Source organism: Nycticebus coucang, chromosome 6, assembly GCF_027406575.1.
Source record: "Nycticebus coucang isolate mNycCou1 chromosome 6, mNycCou1.pri, whole genome shotgun sequence".
NCBI lineage: Eukaryota > Metazoa > Chordata > Mammalia > Primates > Lorisidae > Nycticebus > Nycticebus coucang.
The window spans coordinates 123,053,947-123,074,775 of record NC_069785.1 but is presented as its reverse complement, the minus strand read 5'-3'; the positions used below and the strand labels follow the sequence as shown (position 1 = coordinate 123,074,775).

The 20,829-nt window shown below is 43.6% G+C and overlaps 1 protein-coding gene across 5 annotated transcripts in view; it reads right to left on the bottom strand.

Moving 5' to 3' along the window:
* The window catches only part of KMT2A (lysine methyltransferase 2A), a 104,658-nt gene that overhangs the window by 6,972 nt on the left and 76,857 nt on the right, over window positions 1–20,829 (bottom strand). For all 5 annotated transcript variants that reach the window (XM_053593735.1, XM_053593737.1, XM_053593736.1 and 2 more), the window contains 6 exons: window positions 20,641–20,705; window positions 19,335–19,505; window positions 16,532–16,606; window positions 1,777–1,955; window positions 1,511–1,614; window positions 400–483 (listed from right to left, as the gene is read on the bottom strand). In XM_053593735.1, coding sequence (XP_053449710.1) covers window positions 400–483; window positions 1,511–1,614; window positions 1,777–1,955; window positions 16,532–16,606; window positions 19,335–19,505; window positions 20,641–20,705 — 678 coding nt within the window. The remainder of the gene's footprint in view (window positions 1–399; window positions 484–1,510; window positions 1,615–1,776; window positions 1,956–16,531; window positions 16,607–19,334; window positions 19,506–20,640; window positions 20,706–20,829) is intronic.

Here is a 20,829-nt window from a genome sequence, read left to right as displayed (position 1 = left end):
CAGCTCGTTTTTCTACTTTTAGTAGAGACCGGGTCTCACTCTTGCTCAGGCTGTTCTTGAATTCCTGATCTCAAGTGATCCTCCCACCTAGGCCTCCCATAGTGCTAGGATTACAGGTGTGAGCTGCCACACTTGGCCTGATTTGTGTAACAAATGTCCAAAGATAAAAGATTTCTGCATTCTAGAGCCTACTGAAAGGAGTGATATTTTAATGCTTATAATGTTAAATTCCTTATTCAACACAAGTAGCTGCAGGATCCCAAAATATCAGATTCAATTAATAATATCTATAAATACCTCACTTAACTGAATGAGGGAGGTCACTCAGGCATTTGGTCCACTTTGATTTTGGAAAACTTCACTAGTTTTCTCTAATTCTTTCTAGAAATTTAGGCATACCTGTAGACACCAACTGCCTCCTTAGAAGTCTTTTTTAAGTGCCGAAATCGCATGGGCATTGGCAGATCCATGCTGGTTGCCCTCCTAAGAGACAAGACATACTATTGATTAACTAGCATCAGGAAACAACTGATTTTGTTTGTTTTTTTTGAGACAGAGTTTCACTCTGTCACACTGGGTTGAGTGCTGTGGCCTCATAACTCACAGCAACCTCAAACTCTTGGGCTCAATAGGTCCCTCTTGCTTCTGCCTCCCAAGTAAGTGGGACTTCAGATACCCGCCACAATGCCTAGCTAGTTTGTCTATTTTAGTAGAAATGGGGGTCTCACTCTTGCTCAGGCTGGTCTTGAACTCCAGACCTCAAGCAATCCACCTGCCTCAGCCTCCCAGATTGCTAGGATTACAGGTGTGAGCCACTACGCCCAGCCTGGAAATAATATTCTGTGTTTTGAATTGAAGACTCCTAAGAGAAAATGAATAGACTCTGGTTCAATGCTGAGCATAACAAATGCTGTATAAAATAAGGCCCATTTGTGATATATACCAGTACTTTCTGACCATGATGACTATGGTTGTGTAGCCACAGCTGACAAAGTGTATCATATTAAAGATAATATACATCTTACAGTTATTTGGATTTCTCCCCTGTAATTTAATTCCTCTCTCTTTACTGTCACTCAACACAGACTCTTTTTTGGTCTTCTTAAATCTGATCCAGAAAATTCTTTCTTTTCTTTCGAGACAGTGTCTTACTCTGTCGCCCTGGGTAGAGTGCTGCAACGTCACAGCTCACAGCAGCCTCAAACCCTGGGCTCAAGTCAGATCCTCCTGCTTCAGCCTCCTGAGCAGCTGGGACTATAGGTGCCTGCCACAACACTAATTTTTCTGTTTTAAGTAGAGACAGGGGTCTCTTTCTTGCTCAGGCTGGTTTTGAACTCCTGAGCTCAAGCAATCCACCTGCCTCAGCCTCTCAGAGTGCTGAGATTACAGGCTCAAGCCACCATGTCCAGCCTCAGAAAATTCTGAAAGAAGCAAAACTACACAATGCCCTGAGCAGCAGTAGAGAGAAAGCAGGGATAATTCCTACCATTCTTCCCAACTCAACACTTACCGAGCTGACTTCAGCTGTACCTCCTCCTCTTCCTCATCATTGGGGTTGTATTCAGGAGGCTGTCGATGTTTGGAAGCCAGGAAGTTAAACATGTCAAATGCTGACTTCCTGGAGCCAAAAGATCGAAATGTATTTAGAGGAATACTACCATAGAGCAGTACAGGACAAAAGCATTAACGCTGGCAATCTCAAAGGTTATGTGGGAAAATAACTATCATTAGATAATAAAATCGAGACCCAAGTCTGCGTACAGAAAAGAACAGAACTTGCCTGAGGTGGACTTCAGCCCTGGCTGAACCATGAGGGTTCAAGGGGGGTTCATTCGCCTCTTCTGGTTTGTGGAAACGAAATTTGTAATTACGACAGTGCTTGGCACCAGATAGCTGCTCAATCAGGAATACAACTGCATCATGGAGAATTCCCAGCATCCTCAAACCATTAACACCTGCAGGGTCAAAAGTACCAGGGTAGTGAAGAATACAGTCAACTGGGAACTGCACAGTACTAAAGAAATGAGTCTGCTAGGGGAAAATCCTGCCCGAGGGTGCAAAGGTGGATTATGTTAGATACTAGCTGGAAATTAGCAAAGATAGCCATAAAAATGATCTGTCAATATGGAAAACATTAATGATAGACTGCTAAGTGAAAAAAACATGCCAAACTGTAGACTTTTTTTTTTTTTTTTTTGGTGAGACAGAGCCTGAAGCTGTTGCCGTGGGTAGAGTGCTGTTGCATCACAGCTCACAGAAACCTCCAACTCCTGGGCTTAAATGATTCTCCTGCCTCCGCAGTAGCTGGGACCACAGGCTCCCGCCACAACGCCTGGCTATTTTTTCAGTTGCAGTCATTATTGTTGTTTGGCAGGCCCAGGCTGGATTCGAGCCCACCAGCTCAGGTATATGTGGCTGGTGCCACAGGCACTGAGCCTCAAACTATGGACTTTTCTATGTGCTGTAAGTACACAGAAATGCTAAACATGTTATGAGTTCATACTGACCACGTAAGGCAGGAATTACTAGCTTTATTTTATTTTATTTTATATTTATTTATTTATTTTTTATTAAATCATAGCTGTGTACATTAATGCAATCATGGGGTACCATGCGCTGGTTTTATATACAATTGGAAATATTTTCATCACACTGATCACACTGGTTAACATAGTCTTTCTGGCTTTTTCTTAGTTTATTGTGTTAAAACATTTATATTCTACATTTAGTAAGTTTCACATGTACCCTTGTAAGATGCATTGTAGGTGTGGTCCCACCAATTACCCTCCCTCCACCTATCCTCCCCCCCTCCCCTACCAGCTTCATTTTAAGGAGAGTAAACTTAAACACAGAGAATTTTTTTTCTTTTTTTGAGACAGAGCCTCAAGCTGTTGTCCTGGGTAGAGTGCAGTGGCATCACAGTTCACAGCAACCTCCAACTCCTGGGCTCAAACAATTCTCCTGCCTCGGCGTCCCAAGTAGCTGGGACTACAAGTGCCTGCCACAACACCCAGCTATTTTTTGGTTGCAGCCGTCATTGTTGTTTGGTGGGCCCGGGCTGGATTCGAACCCGCCAGCTCAGGTGTAGTGGCTGGTGCCTTAGCTGCTTGAGCCACAGGCGCCAAGCCCTTTTTTCTTTTTTGAGACAGAGCATCAAGCTGTCGCCCTGGGTGGAGTGCGTGGCATCACAGCTCACAGCAACCTTAAACTCTCAGGTTTAAGCAATTTTCTTCCCTCAGCCTCCCTGGGACTACAGACGCCTGCCACAACACCTGACTATATTTTTGGTTGTAGTTGTCATTGTTGTTTAGCAGGCTGGATTCAAACCTGCTAGCTCTGGTGTAGGTGGCTGGCGCCCTAGCCAGTTGAGCTACAGGCGCCGAGCCCTAAACATAGAGAATTGAAATAACATGCCCGTGATCACAAAGCTAGCATGACAAGATTTCAATTTTGGACTGTGTAACTCCAACTATAATCCCATTTTTTGTTTATAGGTAATGGAGCATCTAGGTTCTATACTAATTCTCTTTTGCTGTTCTAGTGAAAGTATGGAAATAGTTCACTCAATAGTTATTATTATTATTATTTTTTATAAAAGACACACATACACCAGGGTCAGGGCCCTGTTTGTTTCTTTTTTTTGTAGAGACAGAGTCTCACTTTATCGCCCTTGGTAGAGTGCCGTGGCATCACAGCTCACAGCAACCTCCAGCTCTTGGGCTTAGGCAATTCTCTTGCCTCAGCCTCCTGAGTAGCTGGGACTACAGGCACTTGCTACAACGACTGGCTATTTTTTTTGTTGCAGTTTGGCTGGGGCTGGGTTTGAACCCGCCACCCTCGGTATATGGGGCTGGGACCCTACCCACTGAGCCACAGGCACCACCCTCACTCAATAGTTATTTTGTTTTTCATTTTGTCTCATGCTGTTCTTAAACATTTTTTTATTTATTTCAGATTAATATATGGGTATAGACAATTAGGTTACATTGGTTGCCTCTATTAGGTAAAGTCCAAGCTGCAGTTGGGTTCTTCACTCCTACATGTACCCATCGGATGAGAGCCAACCCCTACTTTTTCACCCTACTTGAATTTGTGTTTTGTTTTTTCTTGTGAGGGCGTGTAGTTGTTCATCTACTTGTTTCTTTTTTTTCCCCCTCTTCCCTCAGGTGCCCTGACTAGAGTGCTGTGGCATTATTGCTCACAGCAACTTCAAGTTCTTGGGCTTAAGTGATCCTCTTGCCTCTGTTTTTCTATTTTTAGTAGAGATGGGGTCTCACTGTTGCTCAAATTGGGCTCAAGAGCTCAACTCCTGAGGTCAAGAGATCCACGTGCCTTGGCCTCCCAGAGTACTAAGATTACAGGTGTGAGCCACCACACCTGGTCAAATGATTGGCTTTTCTCGTTAAAGGAATGGGGCACAGTAACAAAAACGACACTTTTTTTTTTTTCCTGCAACAGAGTCTCACTTTGTTTTCCCTGGTAGAGTGCTATGGTGTCATAGCTCACAGTAACCTTAGACTCTCAGGCTTAAGTGATTCTCTTGCGTCAGTCTCCTGAGTAGCTGGGACAACAGGAGCACGCCACAACACCTGGCTATTTTTAGAAATGGGGTATCTCTCTCTAGCTCAGGCTGGTCTCAAACGGGTGAACTCAGGCAATCCACCCGCCTCAGCCTCCCAGAATGCTAGGATTATAGGCGTGAGCCACTGCACCCGGGCCCACACTTCTTTTTACACTAGCAAATAGCTAATGTTCTTTATATTTTTATTAAATAAGTAATATTTCATTTACAAATATTCTTTTTGGTACTATTAACAGATAATTATGTCTGTTATGGATAGATTTATATTTCATAAGTATAATTATACTAGAATCACATACGCAATTCCAACAGCCATAACAATTTGTATTATGAAGTACCTCTAGAGAAGTTACTTTGGTGTAATTTGGGGTCCATGTGCTATGTCTGGAAGGATATCCATGTTTAATTTTTTTTTTTTTTTTTTTTGGAGACAGAATCTTACTCTGTCACCTGGGCTAGAGTGCCATAGCCTCAACCTACCTCACAGCAACCTTGAACTCCTAGGCTCAAGCAATCCTCTTGCCTCAGCCTCTGGAGTAGCTGGGACTACAAGAACATGCTAGGCTAATTTTTCTATTTTTAGGTAGAGACCGGGGTCTTGCTTTGCTCAGGCTGGTCTTAAACTCCTAACCTCAAGTGATCTCCTGCCTTCCCCTCCCAGAGCACTAGGATTACAGGCATGAGCCAGTGGACCTGGCCATCCATGCTTAAATGTTACTCCTGGGAAGTAAGACCTGGTTCACCTTTTGATTTGTTGTTGTGGTTGTCTGTTTTTCCACATTTCAAAATTCTTCTGTCTTGGGTAATTTTTTACAAAATGGAAAAAGCTATTACCAGATGCCTTATTTCTGTTTCATTTAGAGAATGTCTAAGAGAAAAGATTTTGTTTCAATGGCAAGCAAAAATGTAGTCTTGGCCAGGTACAGTGGCTCATACCTCAGCTCTCTGGGAGGCCGAGGTGGGTGGAGCGCTAGAGTTCAGAGTTCAGTGGAGCGCTAGAGTTCAGAGTTCAAGACCAGCCTGTGCAGAAGTGAGACCCCATCTCTTAAAAAACAGCTGGGTGGGGCAGCACCTGTGGCTCAAAGGAGTAGGGCACCGGCCCCATACACGGGAGATGGTGGGTTCAAATCTGACCCCGGCCAAAAACTGCAAAAAAAAAAAAAAAAAAAAAAAAAAAAAGACAGCTGGGTGTTGTGGCAGGTGCCTACAGTCCCAGCTACTTGGGAGGCTGAGGCAAGAGAATTACTTGAGCCCAAGAGTCTGAGGTTGTTGCAAGCTATGACGACACGGTACTCTAACTAAAGGGTGATAAAGTGAAGCTCTGTTGAAAGAATGAAAGAGAGAGGGGGAAATAAATAAATAAAGTCTCCAGATAAGCAACATTCTTATGAGCACAACTGTACAACTGTTGGTCCAGTCGGAACTAGACTTTAAGTATTTAACAATGTAAGACCTTAACCCATATAAGGCAATGGCAAACTTCCTTTTTTTTTCTTTTTTGTTTTTTTTTGTAGAGACAGAGTCTCACTTTACCGCCCTCAGTAGAGTGCCATGACATCACACGGCTCACAGCAACCTCCAGTTTCTGGGCCTACACGATTCTCCTGTCTTGGCCTCCCGAGCAGCTGGGACTACAGGCGCCTGCCACAATGCCCAGCTATTTTTTGGTTGCAGTTTGGCCGAGGCCGGGTCCAAACCCGCCACCCTTGGTATATGGGGCTGGTGCCTCACTCACTGAGCCACAGGCACCACCCCACACAACATTAATTTTCTCTAAGATTCTTTTTTCCTGGGAGTTTTAGATTACTATGAATTCTTTTTTTTTTTTTGCAGTTTTTGGCCAGGGCTGGGCTTGAACCCACCACCTCCGGCATATGGGGCCAGCACCCTACTCCTTTGAGCTACAGGCACCGCCCTATGAATTCTTAAGTAGAAAAAGACATTGAAAAACTACTAAGGCCAGCTGTGGTGGCTCAAACCTATAATCCTAGCACTTTGGGAGGCTAAGGCAGGTGTTTCTTTTTTTTTTTTTAATTCGTATAAAATTGTGTTTAATTCTACAAAAAAAGTATAAATTGTGTGTTTCTCTGTCTTTTGTGGGAGGATTGCAGACCTCCTCTAAGGCAGGTGTTATCACTTGAGCTCATGTGTTCAAAACCAGCCTAAGCAAGAACAAGACCCTGGGTCTACTAAAAAAAAAAAAAAAAAGCCAGGTTTGTGGCAGGAGCCTGTAGTCCTAGCTACTCAGGAGGTTGAGGCAAGAGGATTGCTTCAGCCCAAGAGTTTGAGGTTGCTGTGAGCTATGACGCCATAACACTCTACAGGACAATAGTGCGAGACTCTGTCTTCAATACTCACGTGTATTTTCACAGAATGTTTATTTATTTTATTTATTTATTTTTTTTGTAGAGACAGAGTCTCACTGTACCGCCCTCGGGTAGAGTGCCGTGGCGTCACACGGCTCACAGCAACCTCTAACTCTTGGGCTTACGCGATTCTCTTGCCTCAGCCTCCCGAGCAGCTGGACTACAGGCGTCCGCCACAACGCCCGGCTATTTTTTTTTTTTGTTGCAGTTTGGCCGGGGCTGGGTTTGAACCCGCCACCCTCGGCATATGGGGCCGGCGCCCTACTCACTGAGCCACAGGTGCTGCCCACAGAATGTTTATTTTAATATGCAGACTGAATGTGCAACTCTACATTCACCAGAGAGTTTACGAGATCAGGGATTGTGGTAGTAATGGGACAACATAGCTGAATTATGCATGGCCCTTGTTCTCAGAGAGCTATGGCACAAAAGGGGAGATATGTAGATATTTATACAAATCATACAATATAAAAAGTGTCCAAAACAAGGTACAGTGTAAAGTACTATGGGAACTCTTTTTTTTTTTTGAAACTAGAGTCTCAAGCTGTCGCCCTGGGTAGAGTGCCGTGGCGTCACAGCTCACAGCAACCTCCAACTCTTGGGCTTAAGCGATTCTCTTGCCTCAGCCTCCCAAGTAGCTGGGACTACAGGTGCCCGCCACAACGCCTGCCTATTTTTTGGTTGTAGTTGTCATTGTTGTTTGGGGGGCCCAGGCTGGATTCAAACCCACCAGTTTTGGTGTATGTGGCTGGCGCCTTAGCCGCTTGAGCTACAGGTGCCAAGCCGGGAACTCTTAAGAGGGAACAATCTATTCTGTTATTGAGGGATTCATTTATTCATTTTACAAATAGGTACTGCACACCTATAATATCCCAGGCATTCATTTCATCTCTCTGCTGTGCCAGATAGGACCTTGGAAATACAGTGGTGAACAAGACAGGCAGGTACCTGTATTTGCAGAGTCTTTATTTCAGGGATGGGAGACAATGACACATTACAGACATCTCCACTTTTGTATTAACTTGGACTGAGGTGGAATATATTCTTAGTAAAGTTTCAGAAGAACAGAGAAGCAAGAATCCAGTGTACTCATTCTGATGTGGTGGTAGGAGATGACCTAAGGGGGGGTGAAATGAGGGATTGGGGAGAGGGGAGGGGAGGTGAGAGGGAACTGAGGGGGGTCACCGTGTATATGGCACACCTCTTGGGGATGGGACACAATTATAAAAGGGACTTTACCTAACAAATGCCATCAGTGTAACCTAATTCTTTGTATCCTCAATGAATCCCAAACAATAAAATAAATTAATTAAGAAGGAAAGACAGGGCGGTGCCTGTGGCTCAGTGAGTAGGGCGCCGCCCCCATATACCGAGGGTGGCGGGTTCAAACCCTGCCCCGGCCAAACTGCAACAAAAAAATAGCCGGGCGTTGTGGTGGGCGCCTGTAGTCCCAGCTACTCGGGAGGCTGAGGCAGGAGAATCGCCTAGGCCCAGGAGTTGGAGGTTGCTGTGAGCTGTGTGATGCCACGGCACTCTACTGAGGGCGATAAAGTGAAACTCTGTCTCTACAAAAAAAAACAATAAAAAAGAAGAAAAGACATCTCCACTTCAGGACTTAGTCATCTGCTGTCTCCTATGTTTTTGTTTTTTTTTTTTTTTTGAGATAGAGTCTCACTTAGTCACTCTAAGTAGAGTGCTATGGCATCATAGCTGACAGCAACCTCAAATTCTTGGGCTCAAGCAATTCTCTTGTTTCTCCCTCCTGTGTAGCTGGGACTACAGGTGCCAGCCACAACACCCAGCTCTTTTTCTTTTTTTTTTTTTACAGAAGGGGTATCACTCTAGCTCAGGATGGTCTTGAACCTGTGAGCTCAGGCAATCCACCCACCTCAGCCTCCAGGCATGAGCCAATCTTCTGGCTGCTGTCTCCTTTGTGTTGAAGACTTTTTTTTTTTTTGTAGAGACAGAGTTTCACTTTATTGCCCTCGGTAGAGTGCTGTGGCGTCACACAGCTCACAGCAACCTCCAACTCCTGGGCTTAGGCGATTCTCTTGCCTCAGCCTCCCAAGTAGCTGGGACTACAGGTGCCCGCCACAACGCCTGGCTATTTTTTTGTTGCAGTTTGTCCAGGGCTGGGTTTGAACCCGCCACCCTCGGTATATGGGGCCGGCGCCCTGCTCACTGAGCCACAGGCGCTGCCCAGTGTGTTGAAGACTTTCTATAAAAGTTAATAAGCACAAGTATTTTTTTTTTCTTTAAGACAGAGCCTCAAGCTGCTGCCCTGTGTAGAGTGCCATGGCATCACAGATCACAGCGACTTCCAACTTCTGGGCTCAAGCGAGTCTCCTGTCTCCGCCTCCCAAGTAACTGGGACTACAGGCACCCGCCACAACACCCAGCTATTTTTTGGTTGCAGCCATCATTGTTGTTTGGCCAGCCCAGGTGTATGTGGCTGGTGCCGAGCCAAGCACATGTATTTTTAAGAGATGAGTCTCACCAAACTGTCAAGCTGAAATGTTGCAGCTATTCACAAGTATGATCATAGTACACTGTGGCCTTGAACTCCTGTGCTAAAGCTATCTTCTTGCCTTGGCCTCCTGAACATCTGGGACTACAGGCATACACCTCTGTGCCTGGCTTGCCTCAATGACTTTTTTTTTTTTTTTTGGAGACAGAGTCTCACTATGTTGCCCTCAGTAGAGTGCTGTGGTGTCACAGCTTATAGCAAGCTCAAACTCATGGGCTTTAGCGATTCTCTTGCCTCAGCCTCCCAAGTAGCTGGGACTACAGGCACCTGCCACAACACCCGGCTATTTTTTGTTGTTGTTGCAATTATCATTGTTTAGCTGGCCCGGGCCGGGTTCGAACCTGCCAGTCTGGATATATGTGGCTGGCACCATAACCACTGTGCTACAGGTGCTATACCTAGGACTTTTTGTTTTTATTTTTAATTGAGACATCATCTCACTATGTCATCCTTGGTACAGAGCCATAGCGTCACAGCTCACAGCAACCTCAAACTCTTGGGCTTAAGCGATTCTCTTGCCTGAGCCTTCCAAGTAGCCAGGACTACAGGCATCCGCCACAGCACCTGGCTATTTTTTGTTGTTGTTGCAGTTGTCATTGTTGTTTAGCTGGCGATGGCTGGGTTTGAACCCGCCAGCCCCGGTGTTGTGACGGGTGCCCTAACCACTGACCTATGGGCCCTGAACTGCCTCAAGGACTTTTGCTCTAAGTTTTTGCATGACTGGCTCTTTCTCATCATTACTCAGAACTAAGCTCAAATGTCACCTCATCAAGAGATTCCTTTTTGACACTCTAGAAGACATTTCCTGTTACCAACTACCCACCACCTTGGTGTCACTCTCTATTTCTTTTTATTTTTTCCTTAGGCATTACTGACTGCGAACACTCTCATTACCCTGTATTATCTTCTTAAGGGTTCTTCTATCTACTACTAGAATATGAGGTTGCCAAGGCAAGGAAAAGATGGCAGCACTGGAGACAGAGAGTAATGGACAGGTTTTGCATGGTGTAAATAGTGGTCACTGTGGTTAACCTCCAGTTTCCCTTCTACTCCAGATAGATAGTCTAAGGCAAGCCTGGGAATCCCAATCCCCTTGCCAATGACTAGTTTAAGAAAAGACATGATACCAAACTCTGGTCTGTGAGATTTGAGATGTCTATTTCTTTCTACTAAAAAGCCACTCCTGTTTCTCTAAACATTGTAATAACTTAAATGTGATCCTGGGGATCTTGGGAACTGCTATGGCCATTTGATGTCAGCCCAAAGATGAAGCTTTACCATGGAAAGCCAAGTGGAAATGTTTTTGGTAGCATTGCAAACTACTGTATTATTTAATCATTCCTCATGCCTGATTTACGTCTGGACTTTCTGTTTTGTAAGATGTAAATTATCTCATCATTTAAGTAATTAAATTTTCTTTTTTTTTGGAGACAGAGCCTCAAACTGTTACCTTTAGGTAGAGTGCTAAGGCATCACAGCTCACAGCAACCTCCAACTCCTGGGCTCAAGCAATTCTCCTGCCTCTGCTTCCCAAGTAGCTGGGACTACAGGCACCTGCCACAATGCACAGCTATTTTTTTGGTTGCAGACGTCATTATTGTTTGGTGGGCCCAGGCTGGATTTGAACCTGCCAGTTCAGGTGTATGTGGCTGGTGCCTTAGCCACTTGAGCCACAGGTGCTGAGCCAAATTAATTAATTAATTAATTAATTTTTGAGCCAGAGTCTAGTTCTGTTGCCTTGGTTAGAGTGCAGTGGCATCATCATAGCTCACAGCAACCTCAAACTTCTGGGCTCACGAGATCCTCTTGACTCAGCCTCTGGAATAAAAGGACTCACATTGCCTAGTTTCTTTATTTTTAGTAGAGATAGGGTCTCACTCTTGCTCAGGGTGCTCTCGAACTCCTGAGCTCAAATAATCCACCCACCTTGGCCTCCCAGAGTGCTAGGATTAGAGGCAGGAGCCACCATGCCTGGCCAATTTATTTATTTATTTAGAGACAGAGTCTCACTTTGTCGACTTCGGTAGAGTGCCGTGGCGTCACAGGTTACAGCAACCTCCAGCTCTTGGGGTTAGGTGATTCTCTTGCCTCAGCCTCCTAAGCAGCTGGGACTACAGGCGCCCTCCACAACGCCCGGCTATTTTTTGCTACAGTTTGGCCGGGGCTGGGTTTGAATCTGCCACCCTCGGTATAAGGGGCCGGCACCCTACTCACTGAGCCACAGGCGCTGCCCTAATTTATTTATTTTTGAGACACAGTCTAGTTCTGTTGCCTTGGCTAGAGTGCAGTGGTGTCATCATAGCTCACTGCAACCTCAAACTCTAGGCTTCAAGTAATCCTTTTGCCTCAGCCTCCCAAAATGTTAGGATTACCATCATGGGCCACCACACCTGGCTTTATTTTATTTCATTAAAAAATTTTGTTTTGTAGAAGGTCTCTCACTATATTGTCCAGGTTAATTCTGAATTTCTGGGCTCAAGCAATCCTCCCAGCTTGGCCTCTTAAAGAGCTGGGATTATAGGCACGAGCCACTGTGCCTGGACTCTGACTATTTAAATCTGCTAACAGTTAGGGTTCTTGTAGACACAGGGAAAAGAATGGTCATAAAGAAAAGAGACGACCTTTGCCAAGGTCTTGTAGGATTAAGGATTAATAATAGTTTCTTGTGCAAACCAGGGAATTTGGAGATTCTGGTAGAGAGAACTGCATGACCCACAGTATGCTAACGTGAGAGCACGTGAAATACGTGTCTAAGTAATAAGAATTACTTAGGAACATATGTTAAAAATTCAGCTTTCTCAGCTCTGAGTCCAGAGATTTAGATTCACACCTACAGACCACACTTTAAGATACACTGATAGAAGGCTGGATGCAGTGGCTCACACCTGTAATCCTAGTACTCTGGAAGGCCAAGGCAGGTGGAGTTTGACACCAGCCTGAGGAAAAGCAAGACCCATCTCTAAAAAAATAGCTGTCGGTATGGTAGATGGTTACCTGTAGTCCCAGCTACCTGGGAGCCTGAGGCAAGAAGATTGGTTGAGCCCAAGATGTGAGCTATGATGCCACAGCACTCTATGGAGGGCAACAAAGTGAGACTCTGTCTCAAAAAAAGAAAAAAAAAAGATACACTGATAGATGTGGAACAGTAACTAGAGTACAGTGGCTATGGAAAAAACAATCTTAAGTGGTGAGGAAAGTAGTGAAAGCTGAGACTGGACAGATGAGCCAGGCTGTACAGGACCTTGACACGGAAGCATCCATAGACTGGAAATCTCAGGAGAGCTGGGCCCAGTCTGCTTCTGCTCAGGGATTTTCCTGAGTGTTTAACACGATGCCAGGCATATTACAGGTGCTTAGTAAATATTTACTGATAACATACACTTAAGGATTGGAGAGTTTATTCCATAACTAGTAGGTAATAGTAAGAAGTTTGTGAGGTACTTCTGGTGACACTAAGGGTACACTATAAAAGGAGGAAAGATGGGAGATTCAGGGACCAGTTATAAAGCTTTCAAATATTACAAGTAGAAGAATAAGAAGGGCTATGCCTGAAGAAGGATGAAAAGAGGGCCAGGTGCAGTGGCTTACGCCTATAATCCTAGCACTCTGGGAGGCCCAGGCAGGTGGATCGCCTGAGCTCATGGGTTCAAGACCAGTCTGAGCCAGAGTGAGACCCCATCTCTAAACATAGCTGGGCATTGAAGTGGGCGCCTATAGTCCCAGCTACTTGGGAGGTTGAGGCAACAGAATCACTTGAGCCCAAAGAGTTGGGGCTTGCTGTGAGCTATGATGCCATGGCACTCTACCCAGGGCAATAAAGTAAAACTATCTCCAAAAAAAAAAAAAAAAAAAAAAAAGGAAAGAAAGGGAAAAAGGAGAAGAAAGGGACATGACCCATACTTTTGGGGTAGAATTAACAAGATGTGAGTGATGAGGGAAAGAATGGCGTTCTGACCAGAGGTCTATGGGATGGTGTATAAGGTGAGAAAATGGGAATGGATGACCAGGCCTAGGAAGTGGTGAGACTAAGGTTAAAAGGGGAAGAAGCGAGAATCCAGGAGAATCCCATCCTAACTTTTTTTTTCTTGAGGTTGGGTCTTGCTCTGTCACCCAGGCTGGAGTGCAGTGGTACATCATAGCTCACTGCAGCTTCAAACTCTTTGGCTCAAGTGATCCTTCTGTCTCAGCATCCCATGTAGCTGGGATTATAGGTACATGCCACTATGTCTAGCTCCCTAGCTTTTTTTTTTTTTTTTGGTAGAGACAGAGTTTCACTTTATGGCCCTCGGTAGAGTGCCATGGCATCACACAGCTCACAGCAACCTCCAACTCCTGGGCTTAGGCGATTCTCCTGCCTCAGCCTCCCAAATAGCTGGGACTACAGGCGCCTGCCACAACACCCGGCTAAGCTCCCTAGCTTTTAAAGAGAAAACTTATTTGCCATTTGTTATTTTAAAAATAGAATGTATTTGAATTAACTAGTTTAAAAAAAATTATAAATGAAATACATATTCATGGAATAAAGTGAAATTGGATATAGAGATGGAAAATAAAAGTTGCCCATTCTATAATAACTCTCTAGGTTCCACTCCTCAGAGGTAACCACTATTACAGATATAAAAGTATTTAAAGCAATGGTTCTCAACCTTCCTAATGCCGTGACCCTTTAATATGGTTCCTCATGTTGTGGTGACCCCCAACCATAAAATCATGAAAATAATAGCAATGAAAATAATTTTATGGTTGGGGGTCACCACAAGATGAGGAACTGTATTAAAGGATCGTGGCATTAGGAAGGTTGAGAACCACTGATCCAAAGGGACTCAGGATTGTATTAGATACATTTTGTTATTAACTTTGTTTTTCAATTAGTTTAGACTGAACCTATTTCTAAATTGCCCTACTGAGGATTATTTGGGTCACTTCCAGTTTTTTTGCTACTACACAATGTAATGAACATCCTTATACATTTTCATGACTTGGTTGAGACGGTTGAGACTACTTATGGGATAATTTCTTTTGAGTGTAATTGTTGGATGGAATGCGAAGTAATTTGAAAATTTAAAAAAATTACTGCTTATAGCCGGGCGTGGTGGCTCACGCCTGTAATCCCAGCACTGTGGGAGGCTGAGGAGGGAGGATTGCTTGAGCTCAGGAGTTCGAGGCTTGTCTGAGCAAGAGTGAGACCCCGACTCATGGAAAAAAATGGAAAAACCCAGCCGGGCGCCGCGGCGAGCGCCTGTAATCCCAGCGGCTTCGGAGGCTGAGGCAGCAGGATGCCCACAGCCGGAGTCTGAGGTTGCAGTAAGCTACGATGCCATTGCCCTCTGCTCAGGGCATAGGGTAGAACTCTGTCTCGACAAAAAAAAAAAAAAAAAAATCACTGCTTATTTTCCCAAGTGGTTGTATTAATAATTTTTATACCCACCAGTAATGTAAGAGAGGGCCCCTATCCTCCACCTTCATCTATATTATCTCCAAATGCTAAATCTAGCTGGGCATGGTGGCTCATGCCTATAATCTTAGCTGAAACAGGGGATTGCTTGAGCTCAGAAGTTTGAAACCCGGCCATGAGAAACACAGTCAGAACCCACTGCTACAAAAAAATAGAAAAATAAGCTAGGTGTGGTGGTATAAGCCTGTAGTCCAGCTACTTAGGAGGCTAAATCAGGAGGATCAGTTGAGCCCAGGAGTTTGAGGTTGCAGTGAGCCATGATAATGTCACTGTACTCTCCATCTTGGGCAACAGAGCAAGAGCCTATCTAAAAAAACAAAATGAAACAAAAACCAAAAAGAAAAAAAAAAAAGTTAAATTCCTGTAAGTACCCATTTGCCTACATTCCCAGAACAAATCTGGAAGTAGGTACGAGAGATAGATAGATGTGAAAAAAAAACAGAGTCAATGGAAGATTTCTACCTTAGGTTAATTAAAATCTTGAATGTTAACTCAAAACAAGTATATTAGTAAGTTTTTATGCTGCCTAAATATTATTTAAGTCTAATAGCAATGAGAAATGATTTCAATTTTACAAAAGGTATAACAAAACCACAATGAAATACCATTTCACACTTATTAGGATGTCTAAAATCCAAAAAAGAGAAAGCAAGGGTGTGGAGAAATTGGAACTGCCATACATTGGAGGTATGAATGTAAAACGATGCAGTCAGTTTGGTGGAAAAAACAATTTTGCAGTTCCTCAAAAAGTTAATCAGAGTTACCATATGATCCAATAATTCCACTCCTAAGTATATACCTAAGAAAAATAAAAACACTTCTACACAAAAACTTGTATATAAATATTTGTGGCAACAGTATTCACAATGGTCAAAAAGTAGAAAATGTCCATCGATCAATGAATATATAAGCAATATATATACACATGGACCCTATTACTTGTCAATAAAAAAGGAAAGAAGTGGGCGGCGCCTATGGCTCAGTGGGTAGGGCACTGGCCCCATATACCGAGGGTGGCAGGTTCTAATCCAGTCCCGGCCAAACTGCAACAAAAAATAGCCAGGTGTTATGGAAGGCCCCTATAGTCCCAGCTACTTGGGAGGCTGAGGCAAAAGAATCGCCTAAGCCCAGGAGTTGGAGGTTGCTGTGAGCTGTGGCGCCACAGCACTCTACCAAGGGCGATAAAGTCAGACTCTGTCTCTTAAAAAAAAAAGGAATGAAGTATTGACACAATGTAACACAGGGAGGAACCTGGAAAAATTATGTTAATTAAAGGAAGCCATTTCATCTGAATGAGATATCTAGAATAGGCAAATTCATAAAGACAGAAGTAGATTTGTGGTTGCCAAGGGCTGGGAATGAGGAATGATTACTAATACAGTAGTGATAGTTACACAACTCTGTGACTATATTAAAAACCTCTGAATTGTATGCTTTAAGTGGGTGAGTTATATGGTACATCAAAATAAAGCTGTGAAAAATTATTATCATTTTTTTAAAAGGTGGATTTTTCTTTTTTGGTAGAATCAACTCTCCAGCTTTGGCTAACAAATTGCCAGAATATTCTGAGATAGGAGTAGAATAACAGCTCCAGCCATTACCTGCAAATGAGAGCTGCTTTAGGCGGGCATTTGATCGAGCTTCCTGGACTTTATCTGTCAGTGACTTCCAGGCATCTGTATGGAAATAAAGAAAACTGTAGGCCAAAAAATATTTGCACAAACAATACTAACGGTGGGCACAAGCACTGTGCTTAGAGTCCCTAGTGTGAGCACGTGCCCTTTCAGAACAGTGTTTTCTTGTTTTTCTGAAGTGTTTAAATCAGTGCATTAAAGAATAAGCAGGAAGGTGGATTACCCAGCAGCGCTGCCTTCTGTTAGAGGGCACAGAAGCACTAAGGCAAGTCCCTGAAATGACCTTTGAGTTTTCCAAGGCATTCACACTCCTTGATGTGAGTCTGGCTCTCATACCTCAATATCTGTATTACTTCTGTTCCTTACACCCCTAACCAAAAAAACGTAGCAGTAGTAATGATTTAACCAGGACTGTGGGTAGGTCAGTAACTCTCAGATCCTTAAAATTAAGGGGTAGAACTAGAAAATCTTTATCATCAAGATTCAAGCTCTACACTGAGAGCCTCTGCTTTCTTACTATCAGCTAGAGATTTCCACTTGTATTTCTTAACCACCAGTCCACACTCACTATCTGATGTGGAACTCATATTCTCCTTACATATGTTCTTTGTTCTCCATACGTTATCTTTCTTTTAGTTACCCAGACCTGAATCTTCAGTCACTCTTCCTTCGCCAGTCCTTATATCCAAGTTGTTACCGTGTCCATTCTTGTTTTCCTTTCTTTTCCCACGGAAAATGGGCTTTATTACCTGACATCTCCTTTGTAGCAATACTCTCATTAGTGACCTCTTGTCTTTAAGTGTCTCCAGTTCTATACGGAGCTACCACATTAAGTTTCCTAAAATTCTGTTTTTATTTCACTGCCCCAAGTTTTGAAAGGCCTCATGGCCTGGCCCTGAAGTCCTCTGAAACTTATGTCCTCTCCACCTTTCCAGTATTTTCCTTCACTACTCCCTGACAGGGATTTCTGTATCATCTACCCTCCTTGAAACAACTCTAAACCTACCGAAAGCAATCCTAACTTTCTAACTTTGCTCACATCCCTGCTTCTTAGAAAGCCCTCCACATTCCTGTTTGCCTTACCCAGATTGTTTTCTTTTAATAAGAATCTTCCATTCTAAACCTTCATGGATTTTTTGATAACCCTAACTTACCCATGGTCCCTTTCTTCCCTTCAAACTCTTTTTAGTACTGATAGCCTGGAGAACATTCACTAGTCCTTTAAAGGCCAGTGAGCACCTATATGCTCAGGACACAAAGGCTAATTGATAAGAAAATAAAATGCCAGCCCTCACTAGAATTTTGCTGTTGACCAGTGAGAAATAAAAATTTAAAAAATGTACAAAATAAATTTTAAGCTACATAAAATTTAAAAGGAGGATGTGGGAGTGCTTAACTGCCTCCGGTCAGGGAAGACAGTCTGAACTAGATTGTGAAAGGCGAGCTGGAACTCCCCAGGTGAGTGAGGGCGGGGACAGCATCCGGGCAGAGAGAAGAGTGTGTGTAAAGGCACAGGAGAGAGAAAATGGCAAGGAGGAAGTGGCAGAAAACAAGGCTGGAAAGAGAAGCAGAGTTCTCATGAGCTCTGCTAAGGAGGAAGTGGCAGAAAACAAGGCTGGAAAGGGAAGCAGAGTTCTCATGAGCTCTGCTAAGGAGGAAGTGGCAGAAAACAAGGCTGGAAAGGGAAGCAGAGTTCTCATGAGCTCTGCTAAGGAGGAAGTGGCAGAAAACAAGGCTGGAAAGGGAAGCAGAGTTCTCATGAGCTCTGCTAAGGAGGAAGTGGCAGAAAACAAGGCTGGAAAGGGAAGCAGAGTTCTCATGAGCTCTGCTAAGGAGGAAGTGGCAGAAAACAAGGCTGGAAAGGGAAGCAGAGTTCTCATGAGCTCTGCTAAGGAGGAAGTGGCAGAAAACAAGGCTGGAAAGGGAAGCAGAGTTCTCATGAGCTCTGCTAAGGAGGAAGTGGCAGAAAACAAGGCTGGAAAGGGAAGCAGAGTTCTCATGAGCTCTGCTAAGGAGGAAGTGGCAGAAAACAAGGCTGGAAAGGGAAGCAGAGTTCTCATGAGCTCTGCTAAGGAGGAAGTGGCAGAAAACAAGGCTGGAAAGGGAAGCAGAGTTCTCATGAGCTCTGCTAAGGAGGAAGTGGCAGAAAACAAGGCTGGAAAGGGAAGCAGAGTTCTCATGAGCTCTGCTAAGGAGGAAGTGGCAGAAAACAAGGCTGGAAAGAGAAGCAGAGTTCTCATGAGCTCTGCTAAGGAGGAAGTGGCAGAAAACAAGGCTGGAAAGGGAAGCAGAGTTCTCATGAGCTCTGCTAAGGAGGAAGTGACAGAAAACAAGGCTGGAAAGAGAAGCAGAGTTCTCATGAGCTCTGCTAAGGAGGAAGTGGCAGAAAACAAGGCTGGAAAGGGAAGCAGAGTTCTCATGAGCTCTGCTAAGGAGGAAGTGGCAGAAAACAAGGCTGGAAAGAGAAGCAGAGTTCTCATGAGCTCTGCTAAGGAGGAAGTGGCAGAAAACAAGGCTGGAAAGGGAAGCAGAGTTCTCATGAGCTCTGCTAAAATGTGTATATAATTTGTATCATTAACTTTTCACATAAATTATAGCTGTTTCTCCAATAAGACAAACTTCTCAAGAACAAGGAAAATGTATGCGCCTCCAAGTATTCTCCTGACACCTAGCATAAAAGGTCCAGCGACATGGTACAAATACTCATAAAATACAGATCTAGCTGAGATAGGCCCTCTGCTGGCAGGTGAACATAATTGAATTCACTCACCTTCAATACTTTCTGCACAGATCTGAAAGCCATCATCACTTGAAATTTCAAAAACAAGTCCTTTCTTGGGCTTTTTCTCAGCAATGCTTTCCTTCCGCTTTTGTTCTTGCTGAAGCCAAAGCATCAGTGGAGAGCTGAAATTACTTTCTTCTTCGTCCACCGTTTTAGGTTCTAGGGGGAAGAAATATGTATAAGGGCAAAAGTGGCTGTGATAACAAATGTTCACTGAGCACTCTGTGCAGAGTACTTTACATACTCTGTCTCCAAACCTGACCACACTCCACAGTGGGCTTATTATTTCCATTTGTAGATAACAAAACTGAGGCTCAAAGAGCTTGCCCGAGGTCATAGCTAGACAGTGACTAAAACCATTTCTTTGGGGTTTGTTTGTTTATTTGTGTTACACGAAGTTATGCTGTCTCTGTGGTAGAGTTTCTGGCATGACCATCTGATAGTTTTCAGTATGTAATTGCCCTCTTCATATATATATAAAGTGCTTACCATACACGAGGCTCTCTTCTAGGAACCTCACATAGGCTAACTCATCTAATCCCCACAGTAACTCACTGTGGTAGGTGTTACTATTACGTGCATCTCCATTTTAAAGGTGAAAAACTGAGGCAAAGTAACTAGCCTACGTTCATATAGCTAGTAAATGGTAAAGAGGGGATTTCAATCCACCCTGGCTTCAGGTGCCCCATCAGTCACCACCCCTCACACAAACAGAAGTGTCAATCCTCTAGAGTAACAAACCAGTGGGATGAGATAATTTCCCAAATCTTAACGCCTGAGCACTTTTTCCATCTGGTTCTCTGTGGAAGTCCTATCTGTGGAACCGGGCAAGGCCTTCTATGCAGAGCTCTCTAACCTTGAAGAGATCACTTGTTTCCTAATCAATTTCAGACAGAAAATGCTATGGAGATGTATGTGGTGTTGTAACCAAAATCTGACTAGTTAATAAAAATGCTGCTTGGTTTTCTTTAATGACACCTAAAGGGTGAAGTCAGGTTATTATTAGCTACTTAAATCTTACTGCTGTTAAAACCCATAGAATGGAAAAGTATTTATGGGTGTGCTTTTGTATCTGTTAGCCGAGAGATAATCAGAGTATACTGGAAGACCATTGCACCAGGGCAGAGATGCCCTGAATTTCAATTACAACTTTAGCCAATCACTTAACTTCTCTGGACCTTAGATTTTTGTTTTTGTTTTTTAAATCTAGAAGATCAGGAGCCAAAGTAGGGTGATTTTAATCATCCTTTTAGCTTTGAAATTCTCTGATTCTAACCTGTTACCATCCACATACCTGTACTTTCCGGTTCATTTGCTGGATTTTGTGTCACCTGAATCTCTGGAAGAACAGCCACTTGCCTAAATAAAAATAAATTCAAACATGAAATATGACATCAGCTACTTCTTCAATTCAAAGATTAAAAACTGTTCATCATCTGCCAGACAGCTGTGTTAGTTTTACAGAATGTTACTAGAAAATGAA